We start from the raw sequence: 20,718 nt of genomic DNA on the forward strand, positions 1-20,718 counted from the left end.
TTCAGCAGTTTGTAGGGTATGTGAAAGCAAAGGAGATCTCAAGAGTATATGTGATTTGCTGACAGCTTTAATAAGTTTGAAGACAGAATCCCTCACAGAGTGCACTGGCTATCTAAGTGGCAATTAAAGTAAGCCAACACTTAAAGAAAACCTAAAACCGGTGAATTATTCTTACTCTTGGCTGGAAAGCTCTTTCTTTTATGATGGAATGATTAGAGATTCTTTGCACCTGCGCCCGTTTTCTGCAGACTCTCACAATCGAAGAAACAACCTCCACTGAGATTTCCACCAATGCATTTACCAGCAGAACTGCAAACTCAGCCCTGCAAATTTGCTCTTGATCTCAGAAATCAAATATTTGGACATTATCAACATGGGAGAACCCATCCCTAATCAAATAGCCAGTAATAGTGGTCCAAAGGGCAGCCTGCATCTTTTAATTTATTGTTTTGCTGCTGAAAGGCGCACTATAACTATTTCCTCATATACTCATTTCCTCATATCAGTTGCCTAATAAAAGTGCTTTTAGTGCACATGAAGCAGGATGCTAGATGGGGGCCACCATGTTGAGATCAGTCAAATATAGCTCTTTTTTTATCCCTGTAGCCTTTTATTGGGCACTTTCACTAATAGTAAAAATTACTCATGGCTTACTGCAAATAGCATATTTCTTCAACTGCATCAGTAACCATAAACAATTGCTTTTGGATGATGCTGCATCCAAGCCACTAGGTGTCAGTATAAGCCCAACATGACTGCAGAATCTTTTGTTTAATTTAGCGGAAAAGAGTAAACACTGTTCTGTTTTTTTGAATGCCAATACCAGCCTAAAGCGGTGACTTGCCTCAACCAGTGGCTTCAACCAAGGGTGCAACGATCTTTTTGGGCGACCAGTGCGAGACAGTGGGAGTGTTAGGTAACAGATGAATTTCACTTGCTGAGTTTGGAATGGCATACTACCCATACTTCTACCATATCTGTCTATGGCAGAAATAGTAGTATGTCATTCCAAACTCAGCTACAACAAATTCTGTGACAGTAGGTCGAAATTTGTTCAGAAAAAATTGGTCTGTGCTTACCAAAATTCAAACCACTGTCCCCAGTGGCTGAAGCTGAAAGTGTTGTTGACTGTATGGGTGCATGTGAACTGAAACCCCAACCCTAAACCTAACTGTCAGTGGAGTAAAATTTTTATTTTAGAAGGGAAATGAAACCTTTGAATCACATTCATCATTGATTATATAAATGTGATTACTTCCTGGTTTACGCAAGAGTAGAACCCGTGTCTCTGAGGCTGCTCACACAATGCACTACCAATAGTACCACAGGAAGAATGTGGTCAGCAGAATGAGGTTGTTTTTAGGGTACCGGAACAGTCAGTAGCAACATTTCACGTGCGATCAGGTTGAAAACATCATTATTTTTCTGTAATTAACAATTACGTTTGGTGATGCTGATGACGCAGAAATTGCACACTTCACCTTTAAAATACAATCAGAATTTGAAGTGGAGTAATCTGAGGGTTCAGGCTTGCAGTGCTCCTCATCTCAAACACCTGGCACAAGAGACAGATTTGGCAGAGCACACTGCAGCCACAGCCCAGAAGGGGTCTGTGTGCCGGCAGGAAAAGCCTGGCTGCCTTGGAAACAGAGAAGAAGGCGACCCAAAGGAGGAACGCTCTCAAGAAAGGGGGCGGGAGGCAAAGGGAAAAAAGGTGGAGTGTTGTATGGAGAGAGAGAGAGAGAGAGAGAGAGAGAGAGAGAAGAGAGAGAGTGATTTTGGAGGGTATTGAGAGCCAGAGGCAGAGAAAAAGAGAAGAAGAGGAGGTGGAAGAGAGAATGCAAGACATTGGAGAACACTGAGAAACATTGGATGACTGTAACTGTGGAAATAAGTCGAGAAAATGCAAGACAACTTGGGGGAAACAAGGCAAGTAAAGTGGTGAATGAGTTACAGTGAGAGACTCTGGTCCCAGACATTGAGGAATTCTTCACACACCACTGCTTGCCTAGTTCATTCACAAAACAAATGCAGGAAAGACAGAGAGGAATCTGGCTGAGAGAGACATTTGTATGCTGCTCCGCATAGTGCAGCAACAGACCAGTGCAACCAGGCATGCAAGTCCCCCAAGAAGAAAGGAGGAGGTTAACCACAAACACCAACCCCCAGGAAGAGCAGCAAGGTAGATATCCTCCACAACATCACCACAACCACCACAGATGTCAGCAGTAGGAACCCTGAGGAAGAACCACAGCTCCACCAGATCCTTGAGTGGAACAGGGGGCAGAGGGCTCCTGTGGCAGGGGGTCTCGACAGATGTGGAGGTCCCTGCGCAGGGCCCTGGGGTCGGCCCGCGGGGGCTCCGTCCTCAGGTGGCTGGGGGTAAAGGTGTGCCGTAGGAGCACTTTGCTCATAGTTCTGCTCTGGCTGGCCTCTTGGCTCTTTCTCAACAGCCTGGTGTTTGTTCACAGGAACATGTTCTCTGACTTCTGCACCGACGACAAGAGCAAACAGATTCTGCAGAGGGTGGTAAGGGTAATTTTGTAATACTCCATTTGTTTCTGATTAATCGAATTTGATATACTGTACTAATGCACAATGTTGTATCGTAACACAGAGTCCTAATAAAAAAATAAAAAAACAGAGTACTACAGTATATTAACTCTAAGTCTTGCTCAACTTTAGAAAAGACAAGAGGGAACAATTAAAGTACTTGTCTGGATTTGTTTAGATTAGAATGTGTAAAATGTAGGCTAGATAAATAACATAGAAGGAAAACTTTGGCTGTTTCTCAATGCTAAGAATGCAAAGAACAATGTTCTCATGAAGACATGAAGATCTTGCCTACCTACCTTGATAGAACGACCTCAGAAGGACTGGTGGATGTAGAACACATTTATGCAAGTTTTAAGGTGTGCTGCAATATGTAGATTCAACAACCTCATATCTATTTTCTTTATTTCGCCGATGGATGATGACATCGAACAAGTCCACAGGAATGCAAGAAAGTAAATTGAGAAACAGCTTTTAACTTTTAGACTTTTACAGTATTGAACATAATTGAAAATACAAATAAATCCATTAGTAAGAACAAAGTTGATCTGTCAGCAAATTGTTGTCTCGTAGGGAATTTTCCATCAAGCCCCCCACTAAATAAAACACAAATATATGTAGATTAGAATGTATGAATGTAGGCTACACTTAAAATGTGGTCTAAATTTAAAACGAAAGAGGAAAACTTTCAGTTTATAGATATTAATGTCATTAGCTATTTTTTGAAAATACAAATAAAAATGAAAACGTTTCTACTGTGTGTGTCAGCAAATCAGTTGTTGTGCAGCAATAATCCTGATACCACAACTTCCACCAAATGATGAAAAAAATACAATGTAGGCTACACTTAAAATGTAGGCTAAAAAAACATACTGTAAGAGGTCAACTTTCACTTTTCAACTTTAGATTATTTTAGACTCTGTTCTCACGTTTCAGAAAAGTGCTGATTAGCTAGTTTTTAAAATTCCAAATAAATAAGAAGAGAAAGTTTCTGTCTGTCAGCAAACCAGTTGTTTCATAACAGTTACAAATATTCCCCAGGGAATTTTGACAAACTTCCACCAAATAATACACAAAGCATTGCATGGGATTAATCAGTCAAGCAGCGAATCATAAGGAAAAGCAGTAATGCGTCTCCATTAAAGGATTAAGCATTGTTCCTCGGGGAAACCTAAAGCTTTTTCAGAGCCACTGGATTACGTGATGTCAAGTGAGTGCTGACGGAACAGTTTTTTTGTTGCTACATTGTGAACCGCAAAATCATTCCTGGTGGTCTTTAAACAGTGATTGGAAGGTAACTACTGGCATCATAACATACAGAAATGGTCAATTAGTGAGAAATTTTTTGCATGCAAACTGTCATTTCTGAAACTAAACGTGTTACCATGAGAAGTTTCAAAGACATTTTTCCTTAATGCATCAAGCATTTTGCATCAGAGCTAAATAGTAAAGTTGTGATTAAACCATATTAAATAAAACATTACTAAAAAACATCAACAACAACAACAACAACAATAATAATAATAATAATAATAATAATAACAATAATAATAGGAATAATGTATTATTATTATTATTATTATTATTATTATTATTATTATTATTGTTGTTGTTGTTGTTGTTGTTGATGTTGTTGAGAGGTACTGCAAAATGTGTGTACAATCCAGCTTGGGAATAAATATATTTTAAGATGTTATTTATATTTATTTATTTACTTATACATTTATTTTTAATTTAATTAATTTAGCAAGCTAAAATATTATTATCCAGATTACCAAATTTACTGGGGAAAATCATCTAACACTGGCAGATGCAATCCATGGAGCTACGGTAAACTAATTGAAATGGCATTTATTTCCTGGTGTGTTCAATTTGAAAGCCACCTGATTCATGATTTTTGGCCAAATGCATGCAGTTTATGCTTAATGATGTTTCAAAAGTTGTGTTAGTTGTGCGCAGAACTATTTTGGAAGGAACTACTAAAAGATCATGACTAAACTAACTCAAACTCAGTTGCAAGTCAATGGAATGCTGCTCTCTGCCAAAATCATGCAAATTAATGACTGGGTGGACATAACTATGAGGTATTTGTCATTGTGGTAATGACTTGAAGGATAAAATCTAAATAACACACTGGCTGCCATCATTGTTGGGCTTTAGTCAAAATTTTGAAAAACAAGTTCCATGAGTTTGACATTCCAGAGTTAAACATCTACAAGGCATTTTGAAAAGAACATACTATAGTTATGAATGAACAGTGAGATACTTCATTATATAAATACTTTTAATAATTTTAATTTATTTAGTTATTATTCTTTTAAGAGCTGAAAAACCTCCTCTTTGCAAACACAATTTCAACATCTTTTGTACCTGCAGAGCCAAAAGACAGCTGGACATTTTTGCGGCAGGATACATCACTCTTGACCACAGAACAAGACGTGGTCAGAATTTGAAAGCTCTCACAAATGTTTCACATTAAAATACAATCATAATCTGTGCTGCTTTTTTCATTGCTCAATAATATGATGTTAAAAAGATTAGTTAAATAACAGCCTTATGAGTTTAAGTCTCTGCTGAATGTTTTTCTCAATGTATTCCCATTCCATGTTGACATGCAAAGCTCCACACAACCTTCCTGAAACATCCATGAATTTGCAGAGTGAAAAAAAGAAGACAATTTTGCAGCTAAAGGATGCCAAAATATAGTTTACATTTATATTTATTCATTTAGCAGAGGCTGTCAACCAAAGTGACTTACAAATGAGAATAATACAAGCTTATTAAATATAGATTTTTTTTTAATCCTGTGCTCTGTCTAGTTATTAATTGAAAAGCACATTTCCAAAAGCATAGCTGTTTTTTTAATACAAACTGATGTCATAAGTCACATTAGATGTTTTTTTGAAAATGCATGAACCAAAAATCCTTCTATGGGTAGTTAGCTATCTCTTTCTTTTATGAGCACACAAACACTGTTAAACAACAGTTAAATACAGTGGATATAGTGATATTAAAAGAGAGTGTAACAATAATGAAAGGTAAAAATATTTTTCCTCAAATATTTCAATTTAATTCTGAAGGATTCAGATCGTATTAATTGAGATCAAATCCATTTTTCAGGTTTAAGTTATGATAATGTAAGTTATCCATTATTTGAAGTTATTGTTGCATCTCTAAAACACTAAAGCCTACTTCTCAACTGATGAATTGTAAAAAACATTTTGACTGCCTGCCAAACAGTTAGCTTGTGTAAGAGGTTTAACATTGCAGTAATAAACAAGTAAGAGTGGTACACATTTACACAATAAACTGTTTATGGTTTAATCACAGCATGTGCCTCAGAACCTTTGGGCAACTACTCTCTGAACTACAGCGGCACCATCTGTCACCTGTGCAACAAGGCCTATATGTAATAGGATTCTTCGCATGAGATCATAAAACTGTTCTTTTAATGGTGTTCTGCCACGGGGTCTCGACACACAGTTTCATTTTTTGTTTATACTCTAATGTGAAGGTTAAGCACAGATGGTCTTCCATGCAGTGAGGAGGTAGTCCACTAACTTGACAGACTTTCATGCAAAGACCATTGTTTTGGAGTTGGTTTTTTGCTTCTAGCATTAATACAAAACTTAGATTTTTTATTTTTTTTTTAGATTGTTAAATATGACTGTTAACATTTTAATTAGTATACTTCTTTGAAACATCTTTCAAGTTTCTGTGATTTTGGACTGGGCTGCCGGTGTGCGTTTTAAGACACAAAACAATCTGCATTTTGTTTGGATAATTTGTGATATATTTTTCAAATATACTGTATAGTCAAATACAGTATATAGTCAAACAGTGGCCCTAAAATGTATTTTAAAACTAAAGCAACACTTAAATTGAATTAATGTCACTGCATTAGATAAAACATATCAAACCAAGTGGTATTTATTTTAGAGAAACATAATACAAGCATACTTTATTCTTCCCTTTTTTCACAAAAAGACCTTTATTAGGTTTTAAATGATAAAACAGTGGCTATACTGTTGTGCTGTACAAAATTAGAACAAAAAAGGGTAAGTTTACATTCATTTTCCCTTTAAGGTTTCATAAAGCTTTTATAAATGCATTTATAAATCATTGATATGCGGTTATAAAAACATGCATATTAAGAGAGACTTTCATGCAATAGCTGCCAAATTGTGAGCCATTTTACCTACATGTCATAAATGCTTAAAAACACTTTTTCAACATTAGTAACTTTTGATAACAACAGAGTTGCCAACATGAGAAACTTGTACATAGGAGTTCAGTATTGTTTAATGGTCTTCAGAGTTTATAATATGATGTATGCTGTGAATGAACATGAAGACATGAAGTTTTTTTTTTTTCTCAGAGGACTTTAGGTACAGTAACTAGGACTAGAGCAAAAATATTTTGATATTTATATGTTTAATGTTACTACAATAATCTATTTTTGCTGCATTGTGGCAATCATGAATAAGGGCGTGTTATGTCTTTGATTAATATAAGTATGTATAAGTGCAGACCTATTTATTAAGCATTTCTATAATGCAAGTTAAAATGCTCACTATTTGTCAAGTATTACATGAAATACACCCTATTTATTCATAATGTTTTAACTTACTTGACTTAGAATGCATTTGTAAATGACTTAGTCATTAATGAACCCATTTATAAAACCTTAACAAAGGGAACATTAATGCAAAGTGTTACCCAAAAAAAAGTATTTGAACACCTGGTTGATTGTCAAGCAATATGGAGCATATTCATAGTTAATATGATGAACTACACCTGTGGTTACTCTATAGGCACCTGTGTAAATACACTTGAGGGGAACTAACTTATTTCATACATCCAAAAATCATTCCGAAAATTAAAATCACCTTGGGACCATTTGGGTAAAAGTAACTGCAAAAAAATAGCAAAGAAATATAAAATCAGTTTTTGAGAAAAGCTCTAGAATAATTTGTAAACAGAATCCTCTTGATAGTTTTCTAATGCAATCAATGCATGTTTAAGTGTGGCTTAAATGTCCAAATATTACTTTTTGTGGCTGCTGTATATTGGCATTCAGGAGCCTTAAGGAGCAGTTTTAATGCTTTGGGTTTCTTGTAAAGTGATGGAGTGATCCAGGCCAGCCCAGGCAGACATTCTTGGCATGCCAAGGCTGACCGGTACTCAGGCCAGATGGCAATGCAGCCTGTGGACCATAGAAGTAGAATGCTATTTTCTAGGGTCTTTTGTTTAACCAATAACTTACATGCTCAGAAGCATAAAGAAAATATGGTTTCCTTCCTGTTTCACATCTTCACAGACTTAGTATTTTAATTATCCAATTTTATCAATGATTTTCACTGAGATGGGCACAATATATCAGTGTAAATACATGTTAGAACCAAATGTGTGACTGGACAGAGAATGCATGGTTTAGCTGCGACTGTTGAGCTCTATCTAGGTTATTTTTGGAACGTTCCTCAATGTACAGATGTCATTAATCCAAAGCCAAAAATATTCCCTGGTTGAACATTTTTCCATGACATCAACTACTCTGAATGATTTTAAAATCTCCTTATGCAGTCATTTTCAGGTTAAATAAGTGGTGTTAAGCACGTCAGTGTTGTCACGTTTAGCAAAAACTTGGCTTCTTGAAATGTATATATCAAAAATATAAACTATAAGAAAATATACAGTGGCCTAAATAAGTATTTGGATACTTTTGGACACTTAAGCCAGACTTCAGATATATGAAAGTCATTGCAATAGCTAACAATGTGTATAGTTCACCACATTAACTAGAGGCTTGTTCCACTAACATTTGACAACCAGAAAGTGTCCAAATTTTCAACAATATAGTTTAGCATTTAAAACAGATTTGTGTGAAATGTTTTACTTTAAAGGAGAGCTTGTGCTAGCTTTCGTTCAAATTAATGCTACTTTTTTTTTTTTTATATTTTGGTTTCTATTCAAATGACTATAATAAATCTTAAAGTGTGGCTTAAGTGTTCAAATACTTTTTGGGGTCACTGTACGCATACCTGCAGGCAATCTAAATGTTCTCTTTTAATGCATCAGAAATATTTTGCCAAACCAACATAGTATATTATCCAGTACTTCGTGGCCTTCCCTCTTGGCTCCGTCGAAAGAAGAAATGTCTGTTTTGGTCAGCATGACCACTAGATTATAAACACAGCCATGATTTACAGCACGAGTCACACGTTCTCTGAGTTGTGTACTACCAATCAGCAAGTGATTTCTGTGACTCAGCAGTTCCTGAACACATTTAGCTTATTTTCTGTACTGACCAAACAAACACACATTAGTTTTAGGGCATCCATTCTTCCTGACTATATCCAGAACCTTATGGTGGGAAGGTTTACATGCAAACAGGAGCTAAAAACAACTTACAACCCATTTGATGTAAAGCCGGATAAATTTAGGGAATTCAAATTGATCTGTGGAATTTGGCAGGCATATATATATAAAGCGTCGAAAAAAAGACCAGTTTGTCTAATAGTGACCGCAGAGCACAAGATTCCTATTTGGTCCACTCAAACATCACGAGAGGCCCGTGAGAGGGTCTGTAGAGATTCATGCTCATCAGCTCATTCTATGTTTAGTCCCAGTCTAGCTGATAACAAACCTCTTCACTGCGTTATTCAAGCAAGCTCTGAAGTTAAAGCTCCCAACTGGGAGTAATTCAGGTAATTACAGGTAAGGCCCACATCGCTGTTATTATTGCTCATACAGTGTGCATTTGAACAAACCCCTTACATTAATTATTAAACTTCGCCATATTAATTTGTGTTATAAACATGAATGATACCTAAAGCCATACAGCTTACAGAGGAGAGGTGTGCTATTACTTTTTCCAACCTGTTCTCATAGAATCACGGAGGTAGGTTTAGTTGATTTAAAACTTGATAGAGCATTAACCTTGAAAACCTCATTTGTTTGGGAGAAAATTTAAATAGCTTTTAGCGACACAGTAGACATTTCACCTTGGAACTGTCACGATATGTATAAGGAACCAAACAATGTAAATTTTTGCAAAGATGTTGCCGTAGTCACAATTTTCATGAAATCAGGCTGTACTTTTCTAAGTGACCAATCATAAGTATTTCACCTGGTGGATGATAATATGGGCAGCTGAGCGAACTGAGCCATTTCTGGGGACCAAAGAGCTCTTTAGAGGGGTCGGGCTCTTTAGACTTGGACCAGTAAGCAACCATCCAGAACACCTTAGCAACTGAATTAACAACACTAAATAAATAAATAAATAAATAAATAAATAAAACACTCAGAACACCTTTGCAATGCCAGTCAGCAACTTTTGCATGAGCAAGAATCACTTTCTTTTGAAAGTGATATAAAATCTTCAGTCAAACTAGCTTAATTAGCACAAATGTGTGAAGTTCCTGTTAAAAGAGAAACATGCATTAAAGTTTTAATGGCTTTGGTTGACCTTTTTGCACACAGAGGACATATTTAATGTAAAGAAACAAGGAAAAGATTGAGGGCCATCCAATAAACCATTCTGATGGATAATGATACGGAAAACATCTTGCTTACATGCTAATGCCAATGTGGGACCATTATCTGCCTGGATCAGCCCCTTACATTCTAAGTGGGGATGACAGCTGTTTATTTTGGAAGGTGACAGAAGAGGATTTGCAGTGTAATCTCTCTGGAACACAGATCACCCTGAGCCCCCTGAGTCCCCAAACTGACATATATATGTGCAGACTGCACAACCAGTAATTAGCTCATTTCTCATTAGGGGGGTCAAAGAGGAAAAATGAGAGAGACAAAGCAAAACTGCTGTAAATCGGCTTAACACAGTACTTGAAAATGATTATTTGGCTGTTTCATGACATTAAATAAGTGGATTTTGTGCAGGATGGTAAAATATGCTGACAGTTGGAATTGGAACTATATCTCAGAATAGGCACGTATTCAATAAGTTTGATATGAGATGGTATTAAGATTTTAATTAATGGAAAATAGATTTAAAGCATTGGAATTGAGTTTGACAAGACACATCGAAGATATACAGTGCTGTGAAAAAGTATTTGCCCTAATCCTGATTTATTTTATTTTTGTGTATTTTTCATACTAAATTGCTTTAGATCTTCAAATGAGATATAAAATAAAACAAAGGCAACCTGAGTAAACACAAAATACAGTTTTGAAATATATATATACTTTTTTTATATTGAAGCAAAAAAAACAACAAAAAAAAAAAACACTTCTGATAACTGGAGATCAATCTTTCACAACGCTGTGGTGGAATTTTGGTCCACTCTTCTTTGCAGAACTGCTTTAGTTCAGCTATATTGGAGGGTTTTCGAGCATGAACTGCCCGTTTAAGGTCCTGCCACAGCATCTCAATCGGGTTCAAGTCAGGACTTTGATTAAGCCACTCCAAAACTTTAATTTAGCTTCTTTTGAGCCATTTAGAGGTGGAATTACTCCTATGCTTTGGATCATTGTCTTGCTGCATAATCTAGCTGCGCATGAGCTCCAAATCACGGACAGATGACCGGAAGTTCTCCCTCAATTATTGCAAGTCGCCCTGGCCCTGACTTTTTCTTATTTCTTTGTTGAAAAAAATCCAAATTGTACACATGAATACCAAATGAATTGAAAATGTTATTAAGTTCATAGGGGAAAGTGCAATGGATAATTTATCTGATTTTGATACTTATTATAAATGTATCGTTCAGAAGTTCAAAAGTATGGGTGAGAGAGAAATACTGGCAAATGTAACATTTGAAAAATCATAGAAAGTAGGAATAAGTAAATCAAGACACACTAAAAAGATCTATTTTTATCTATTCTTTAAAACAAGATTTTTTTAATATATTTTATTTTTATTTTATAAATGTTTTTGTCATTAAAATCCTCCTTAAACATAAACATAGAATCACCCATAAATGTTAGCTGGTGATGTTTGACTGTGGATCGTGAGCAAGCAGATGACTCTGGAGGCATTAATAATAATAATAATAATAATAATAATAATAATAATAATGATAGCCTACCTATTGATCTACTTATTGCAGTCGGAAGTTAATGAATGGTCAGTACCAATTAGTCTACATACTAACTGAAATAAATGGCAGAATTCAAATTCAACTTTGTAGTGTTTTTGAATCTGAGGCATATCCTGTCAGATCTTTTAATGTTAACCAAGACATAATTCAGTGCATCAGTTCTAACTGTATTTGCTTGATGAGAAAATATTTTCTGTAACAGATCACCTGATTTGGTTAAAAATGCGGAGTTGTTCTACATTTGAACATATTCTGTTTTCCTATTAAGGAGGCAGCGTCCCATGTTTTTTTCTTATACTGTATATAATAATAGCTACATCACTCATAACATTATTCAAATACAGTTTGTTTGCATTCTGAAGGCATGATGAAAAATCTTTGAGAAAATATTGCTTTTCTCTTGACTTTATTCACAAATGCGATCTTGAGGTAATCAAAAAGTAACTAAAAGTAATCTGATTACATTACTTTCTTGTTGATGTAACTGGATTAATTTACTGAGTACATTTTTACTAAGTAATCTGTATTTGTAACGGATTGCATTTTAAAAGTAACCCTCCCAACCCTGTTTATATTTATGTAATATCAGGAAATTTTGGGTGGTTACTAGGGTACTGCTAGGTGGTTGCTACTAGGTCATTACTAAATGGTTGCTAGATGGTTGCTTACTGGTCCACAAAAGACAAAAGAGGATCATTCCCAAATCTCTATGGTTTCCTGATCCCCAGATTTGTGTGGGGACGTTTTCAATAGAATTATAGGGGATTTTTTGAACATTTTTCATCTGCCCGATAGAAATTTATATTCTGAAATAAAAATGTTTTTGAATAAAATCCATGATTCCATATTTGTTTCAAAAAGATACTGTATATTGTATCCCAGTTATCAGCTCTTTTTACACAAAACAAAGGGCTTACTGTACATCTACTGTAAAAGAATATTACCACCATTAGTACCTGGGTGATTTATGGTTAGAATGCTATTTTAAAAAGCTTGTATTTGTATGTTTATAATCAAAAGGGAATTATGCTGTTTTCCTAGTGTATTTAACCAGGTTTGACCCAAACAAAATATTTGTTTAAAATATTCTCCAAACAAAAAGGGTTAAGCAAAATATAATTTCAAATTTATTTTGCTTTTAGAGTAAAATATAAGCTGGACATATTTTTTCATAAGTTTTTGTGAGATCCACCCAATTACAGTCACAGAGCATATTTTTAATCCTACAACAAAACTGGAATTTGTTACTGTTATGTGTCTCTGTTTCAGTGTGACGAGTATCAGCAGGGAGTACTGACCGGTGACCTCTGCGAAGACCTCTGTGTGGCTGGTCAAGTGGAATACAAACGCTGTCTCTATTATGAGAATGGCAAAAAGGTCATAGCCGCTAGCTGGCGTGGAGTGCCTGTAGTTCTCAAGTCTAAGCTGGAGAATTTCTCTTCCTATGAGGCTTTAGCTCTGTTAGAGTACCAGGATGGAGCTGGAGGGATGGGTGGAGAAGAAGAGCTCTCACCTCTGGATGTCGTCTTCTATGCCACCCTGGAGATCAAGAACTCTCTTGGCTTGGAGACAGGAACGAATTTGACTTTGCCTCGACTTTGGGGCCAGAGGCTGAAGGAAAAAGAGTGGACTTACTCGCGAGCGGAGCTGGCCTCGCTCTGGGCTCTGCTTCAACAGGAGGAGTACACGTTCCTCAGAGTACTACAGGATTTAACCCACCATGTGGCCAAGATCCTGGGCTCTTGTGGTCATTTTTATGCTGTTGAGTACCTGGTGGCTGGACACACCTGGGACCAAAACATCTTCTCTTTGGAGGAGCTGTCACTAAGCCCCTCGCTGAGCCCCTGGATTTGGGGGGAAAGGATGTTAACCGCAAGAGATATGGTACCCAGAGTGGCCCTGAGCTTTCTAGAGATGGTGGAACATTTTGACAATGACTTTTCGCACCGCTTGCACCTCTGTGATATCAAGCCAGAGAACTTTGGTATCAGGAAGGACCTGACGGTGAGTAAACACAAACAAAGCAAAATAAAATATTTTATTTTAAAATAAAAGATATCTCACAGATGTTGTAATATCAACAGTAAGGATGGCCTGATGGCCTAGGACTGGTGTGAGAGAGTTTGGAACCAACTGAGGGTATTTTTATATTGGCTCTATCAGGCCAGTACTGTGTTGTCACTACATCCTACATCTGATGATCATGTAAAATGTTTTTATGCCTTATAAACGTAAACATTTAGATATCAGTGATGTATTGAATGTGGTTGACGGCAGCAATTACAAATGCTGATTTAAATGCCACTAAGATAAAGTTAGCTGGCTAATATGCTGTAGATGAGGAACTGATGAAATTGCGAGAATGACATGACATAGTTTTGGGAGCATCAGTTTGAATGGGTTAAAAAAGAAAGCGAACAGTACTGTTTTGCATGCAATCATTTTCTTGCAGAGCAAAAGTATATAAAATATAATTTGTTCTGCAAAAAATATAGTCATTTTTTATCATATTTGGATGAAATATTTTATATTTGTATCAAAATGTATTTGCTAGGATGAAAGAAATCTTTTTTTTTTTTCAGAAGCCAAAAAATTGGCTTCTGAAAAAGTGCTCAATGCAAAAGTTTCCAATTTACATTTCCAAGACACAAATCAAGTTTTTTATGGCCATAATGGAGTTATGATAGTTATTGTTTATAGTTGGAGTTGTTGTTATATATATATATATATATATAATGTCAAAATGTTTGCAACTTTTTTATCATATTTGTTTAAAACATATGAAATGTGTATCAAAATCTATTTTCAAGAAAAGAGAAAGCTTGCACATTGCATCCATAGAAGAAATCTTTTTTTTTTTCTTTATAAAGAGGCCAGAAGTACTCAGTGTAAATGTATTCAAATTACATCTTCATCATTGTCCAAGTCAAAGCATTGCACCTAATTCTATTTATAGCCTAAACCCAGTTGTCTGCTGTCAATTTGAGAACATTTGCATTGAGCACTTTGGCATTTTTTTTGCATTTTTTCAGCTTCTAAATAAAGAGCAAAAAAAAAAATAAAAAAATAATCAAGCTTTCTTTTTTATGGACACAGTGTGCAAGCTTTTTCCTTTTTTGCATTTTACTTTCTGAGCCTATGCACCTGTAATGTCGATATAAGTCTTTGAGTTTGGTGCAGACATCTCCACTGTTTTTTATTGTCAAAATCTATTTGTCATTTGTGTAAGAGTTGGCAAAGAAAGTAAAAAAAACTACTGGCCTGGAAAGTCCTGGAAAACTGTCATTGTGGAACGAACTGATGTACTCAGTTCTGTGAAATAGTTATATTTACCCTTGTAGACTCGGACGTCTGAAAAATTCAGGAACCATGTAGCCAGATTAATGGATAAATAAACCTATGTGGTAAAGTCTTCCTGGCAATGTGATTAGATGCATTAATGCTTCAAGGTTGATTTTAAAGCCTCTGAGGCAGTTTCCTGGACACAAATCTAATCTGGCCCTGCAGTTAAAGGAATTATATTAAGAATAGCTATCAATAATGTTGCTTATCAACATCAGATGTAATCTGTGTCCAAGACGAAAATAATAAAAACATGTTTTTTTATGATTGTTATCATTATAATTAGACAAAATTGGCCTAGTAATCCCATTTTCATTTATGGCAAATTTTGATTTTATTTTTCAATGCAAGAAACATCTCTCAAAGACTTTTAAAAATAAAATAAATTGCATTATTATAACATAACATTATATTAACATTTACCGTTTCAGAAAGGTAATGGCTATTTTACTGTAGCACAGAAGGCAAGAAAATTTACTCACTTATTCAGAACAAATTTATTGCAAATCTATAACACTGTCATGGAATACGATTCAGAATGAGATGAAAAATCTATATAAAGGCCTAGATACTATGTATATACAAAGCACATGCAGTGCAATGTTTGTCATGTTCCAGAGCCGGCAAGACAGATTATCATGCATTGCTCTTGCATAAAGCTGTTAATTCTCAGGGTTTAACACGTTCATGTTTGCCAACAACTGCAAACAACAACTGACATCAGACAGTTACTATTTATGCAGTATGTGTTGATATGACACTCAATCAAGTGGATATCCTCAAAAAGCAATTTTCATTATACACTGTATGCTCATATGTGTTTAGGATTCTTTCTAAGTTTTTTCTTTAATGTTGGCATTGCCTGCAGAAAGACTTTGAATATGCCACTGACTGTCCATTTTAGTTTATGCAGAGGGCGATGTTAATTTTATGCACCAATCTCACATGAACATTTTGGTTTAACAAAGAGTTCAGCATGCTCTAAAAGAAAAGCATTGTTTTTCAGCACTTTGTCAATATTTGGTGAATTACAATAGTAAATGAGAAACTTATTCCTTAAAAATTATGCTATACATTGTAAAGACAACATATACAACTGTTTATAATTGTATAAGTGCACTTTGTACATCATTTATATTATTACATTTTTGTTCAGTTAATTAAATAATATATTATTTTATAAATTATTTGAAGAATATATATATACAGTATGTATATATATATATATATATATATATATATATATATATATATATATATATTATACTGTATTTACATTTATAAATGTATCTATTTTTTATTGTTTATTTTATTTATTTATTTTGATCAGGTGGTGGCAATAGATGTGGACATGGCTTTTTTTGAGCCCAAAATGAAAGACATACTTGAGCAAAACTGTACCAGTGACAATGACTGCAACTTCTTCGACTGCATTTCCAAGTGTGACAGAAGTAAAAACAGATGTGGGCCAAAACGCAAAAACAGCAACCTTCAGGTGGGTGAGGCACCTATTGCTTTGACTTTTGATGTTATTGCACCTCTATTTTAGTTTATTTTAGTTCATATGAAGAAATTATACTTTAATTCTTTGCTGCAATTATTCTCTGTGTAAGTATTCATTGAATCTGTGGAGAATGTGGTTAGCGATTGAGCATGTGTCAGGGTGTTGGCTTGCTCAGAAAGAGCAAAGAAAATTACTTTGTTTTGGGTAACTCTCACAAAGGAACAACAGGTAAAATAGCCGGAGGAGATGATCATTCTTCAGCTGTAAACTTTGCCAAGAAAAACGCGGGGAATGTTAATAGTTGATGATAACGCTGAAAGGAATCAGATAGCACCATCATTACAGGTCCCAAACACAATGGGGGTTAACAGGGCTGACCGAACACAGAAACCACCTTTGAATGTTGGCAAGTAACAGAACATCAAGTCAATGGTTGGCTACAGCCAAAACGCAAAAGGCTTTACCATCATCCTCGGCAAAACTACACAAATTTTTAGAAGACAAGCAACATTTATTATGAGAGCACGTGGCATTCGTTTCATAACTATAATCCACATTAAGAAGATTAAGGCTTTACACTGCAAGCTAAAATGCCCAGTTAAAAATTTTTGTGAGGTTGTTCACATGACCTTTTAAAACTGGCCCATATCAGACACTAGTCTCAACAGGCAAAGCTCCTAAACTAAACTACACATGCGTAAAACACTTTTATGTCATTAGTAGTATACAAAAAATAAATAAATAAATAAATAAATAAATTATGCGATTTTAATTTTACAGTTTCACAGTTCTGTTGAAAAGGGTAATTCAAAATTCAAATTGCACATTAAAAATCTAAATAAAAATAAAGTGCAAATAATTCAGGCACCCAAAAACAACAAATATCGAGTTAGATTGACTTTAAAAAAAAATCAATTTATTTTGTATATCAAAGTGGCCCAGATTGGAATTTAAATTAATTGATTAATTGGGATTTTATTGTTCACACTGTTATCCAAGAAAAATATCTGTCACAGGTGAAGGAAAGAAAAAACAAAAATCAGACATTTAACTGAATGTAGCATAAGTTATGAAAAATCTTTCACCTAACGTTTGTGGTATGGTGAAAAAAAATATATATATATATTTCAGATTTCAGAAAAATTATTGTGTTAATATCATATTATTGTTATAATAATGCTAATTTAATATTTTATTTAACATTTTTATTTTATTTTATTTTGGCCAATGCATTTAAAATACTGTGATTTGCTCTTTGTGCTTTTTTTTTTTTATTTAATTTAAAGTCTTTGAGAGATGATACTTCAAACATTTGCGATAAATAACTCTACGACAATAAATAGAGTCGAATTGTATCACGTAACTCATTTCAAAATTGTATTGCTGCCACTCTGACACAGGCAACAGCATGCTCAATTTATTCATCAATTTAAACATTCTCCCATCAGATGCTTTGCTATAGTCACGCAACCTCTTTCATCTGTTCGTTATGGTTTGTTCGTAGTCAACACCTGTTGTCAGTGCCAACTCCCTTAAGGAGAACAAGCTAACAGATGAGCTAGCTGCATGAAACCAAGTCCAGCTCTGTGCCACAGGTGGCTGAGACAGAACCCATCTCTCCATCCTCGATCACTTAACGCAACCCTTGGTGACCTCTGCCATTCCATTGTATGGCCTGCCATTCAGAACAATACGGCCTTTGTAACGTTCAGCCCGTTAGGTCAAAGAGACCATCACATCTCGCGCTCGAGCCCCTTTCAAACAGCACACAAAACGAATATGGCTGATGATTGCTCCGGAGATGATGAAATAAGACCAGGATGGCGCTAATGGTCACATCCATACCCACAGCATTCCCTTTGGGGTCCATAACTATCATGCTTCTTTATCAAGTCTCTTTCTCTGTCTCTCTGCAGGTGATCTGTGAGAAGATCTTCAGGTCTTGGTTTTCTCCCACGCTACTCGGTGCGAAAGCAGGGCTCCCCCTACAGGTGGAGCTGCAGCGAGCCGTGCAGGAGTGCGCAGAGACAGACGGCAGGGAAAAAGGTGAGCGCAGGCAGGCGGTACGACAGCAACTACAGGCTCTCCTCATGGAGCTCATTCAGGAGGACACAGAAAACCAGGGTGAAGGCCAGGAACACAAGATGAGACGTGTCCATACGGCACTCAACTTCTAAACCAACATGGGACCTTCAAAATAGCTATTAAAAAAAACTAATTTAGTCATGTGCAATGCTGGAGAACTTTTCTGATGACTATTTCCAGTCGCGACTAACAGCCTTTGAAACATTACCATAGCTGATTATAATCTTCAAAAGGACTATCTGAAGGGTTAGTTCACCCCAGAATAAAAATGTTGTCATCATTTACTCGTCTTCATGTGATTACGACTGATTACAATGTGAATTTTGCTACAGAAGATTGAAAGTTCCGCTGCTAAAATCGGTCTGCTTACAAAATTCAAATCATTGCCCTGCCACCAGTGGCTAAAGCTGGAAGTGTTGTTAAGCTGTTTCCAGTTAAAATGTCTACAGGGTGGTGACAAAAGCAAGATGCATTTTTAGTTGGAAATTATATAATAGTCAACAGGAATGCATATTTTATTAACTCTACCCCCAAACCCTAAACCTAACCATCTTTAGAGTAAACATTTTTATTTTAGAGTGAAAATGCAAGCTCCGCTTCATACTCACCATTGTTTACAAGAACACTATTGTTTCCACTGGACCAGAACCCGTGTCTCAAATATTTCTTACACAAACACGCTATCAGTAATGCCACAAAAATGTCTGATGGGCAGGGATGTACTGGCCATTTGGAGCATCTGGACTTCAAGTAGTCTAGTAGTGGGCTAGTCGGTATATGTTCGCATTTTGCGACAATATTTTCCATGCGTGCGACTAAAAGTTGTCCCACTCTTATTAATTAAGCGCTGCTATTTACTGCTGCGCATAGGAAACATCAAATACTGCAAAAGTGTGATGAAACGGCGATACCCGGTTAAGCCGCGCAGCACATCCACTGGTCGCAGTGCGAGATCAGAGTGGGACCGGCCCACCTGGCGCAGCGTTGACGAACCCGCTCGTCTGTGCCTTAAAGGCTCTGTACAAAGCTCATTGAAACCAGACAAACAGCCCCGACATTGTAAACAGAAGTGACAAGGTAAACAGGAAAACATTGTGTCATTCACAATGGTAATTACAGGCTTTTCAATTCACACATCACCATTCTTATTACATTGCAGTTAGTAACACTAACTGTAGAAACTATTGTGTCTTGGCAGTACTATTGCATTAATAAGAAGTGTTACTATCATTATAATTATGTTTAATATTGTATATTAGGGGAATATAAGTCACTTTTATAACCGTTTTTTAAATTTATTTATTTTTTTATTTTTTTTTATGGTTTCTTCATGGATATTTTTTTGTTCTGTTTTTTTTCATTACAAACTCCATAGTTTGTTTTTTAGAAACCATAATTAAAATCTGGTAATAATCATGGTTTTACCTGTGATTACCATTAAACTCCATTAAACTCTGCATACTATGCAAGAACTGTGGTAAATTTTCATAAGGGCAAGTACAATGGAGAATTTAACAAGAGCTTTAAAGCCTGAAAACCCATTTGTAAAGGACGAAGCTATGAGTTTTTCCTCCTTTGTAAATAAGTTCAATTCTAATGAACTTAATGGTAAAGGTTAATTTAAGAAAAAAACAAAAAAAAACAAAAAACAATATTAGTTAAACTAAGATAAATTAGTTGTTAATTCACTTTTTACCAATTTTACTGTTGTTAATATCAGTAAATTCAAATCTGAATTCCAACTCAATGCTTTACTGCCAAATGTGCATTTCTATGTGACAAAAAATATGCAATGTCAGGCAGCTAAATGATCGTGGGGGAACTCATGTGCTGATTTTTTGTCCCAGTCCAGCTCTGGTTGTAATTTGTCAGAATGAGGTCGATTTCAGAATATATAAACATTTGGAAGCAGCATGTCGATATCTTGTGTGATCATTTTGTGTTGTTCCAACCATGACTCTATTTCTTCTATGGAATATTTTGAAGAATATTCACGCTACTCTTTCACATATAACAAATCAAACCTGCCGAAACATGCACCAAGTTTGAAAATGTGCATTCATTCATTCAGTTCAGTATTTTTATTTTTGGGTGAACTAACCCTATCACATTGGCTATAGTGGTTAAAAACGTTTACATTAAGGGTTTAGATATGCCTCTTGCTTTTATGTAAGA

The 20,718-nt window shown here is 35.5% G+C and overlaps 1 protein-coding gene across 3 annotated transcripts; it reads left to right on the plus strand.

Moving 5' to 3' along the window:
- Nucleotides 1-1,593: 1,593 nt before the first annotated feature.
- On the plus strand, nt 1,594-20,455 carry dipk1c (divergent protein kinase domain 1C). Of its 3 annotated transcripts, none has more exons than XM_051686691.1 (5): nt 1,594-2,388; nt 2,472-2,529; nt 12,882-13,616; nt 16,285-16,449; nt 18,375-20,455. In XM_051686691.1, exons 2-5 carry the CDS (start codon nt 2,476-2,478, stop codon nt 18,633-18,635), a joined length of 1,215 nt encoding a protein of 404 aa, XP_051542651.1. In that variant the 5' UTR covers nt 1,594-2,388; nt 2,472-2,475; the 3' UTR covers nt 18,636-20,455. The 3 variants fall into 3 exon arrangements, with proteins under 3 accessions (XP_051542651.1, XP_051542650.1, XP_051542649.1); XM_051686690.1 differs by having other exon boundaries at nt 1,594-2,372; XM_051686689.1 differs by having other exon boundaries at nt 1,594-2,529.
- The last annotated feature ends 263 nt before the right edge of the window (nt 20,456-20,718 follow it).

The sequence above is a fragment of the Myxocyprinus asiaticus genome, chromosome 44, assembly GCF_019703515.2.
Source record: "Myxocyprinus asiaticus isolate MX2 ecotype Aquarium Trade chromosome 44, UBuf_Myxa_2, whole genome shotgun sequence".
NCBI classification, from domain to species: Eukaryota; Metazoa; Chordata; class Actinopteri; order Cypriniformes; family Catostomidae; genus Myxocyprinus; species Myxocyprinus asiaticus.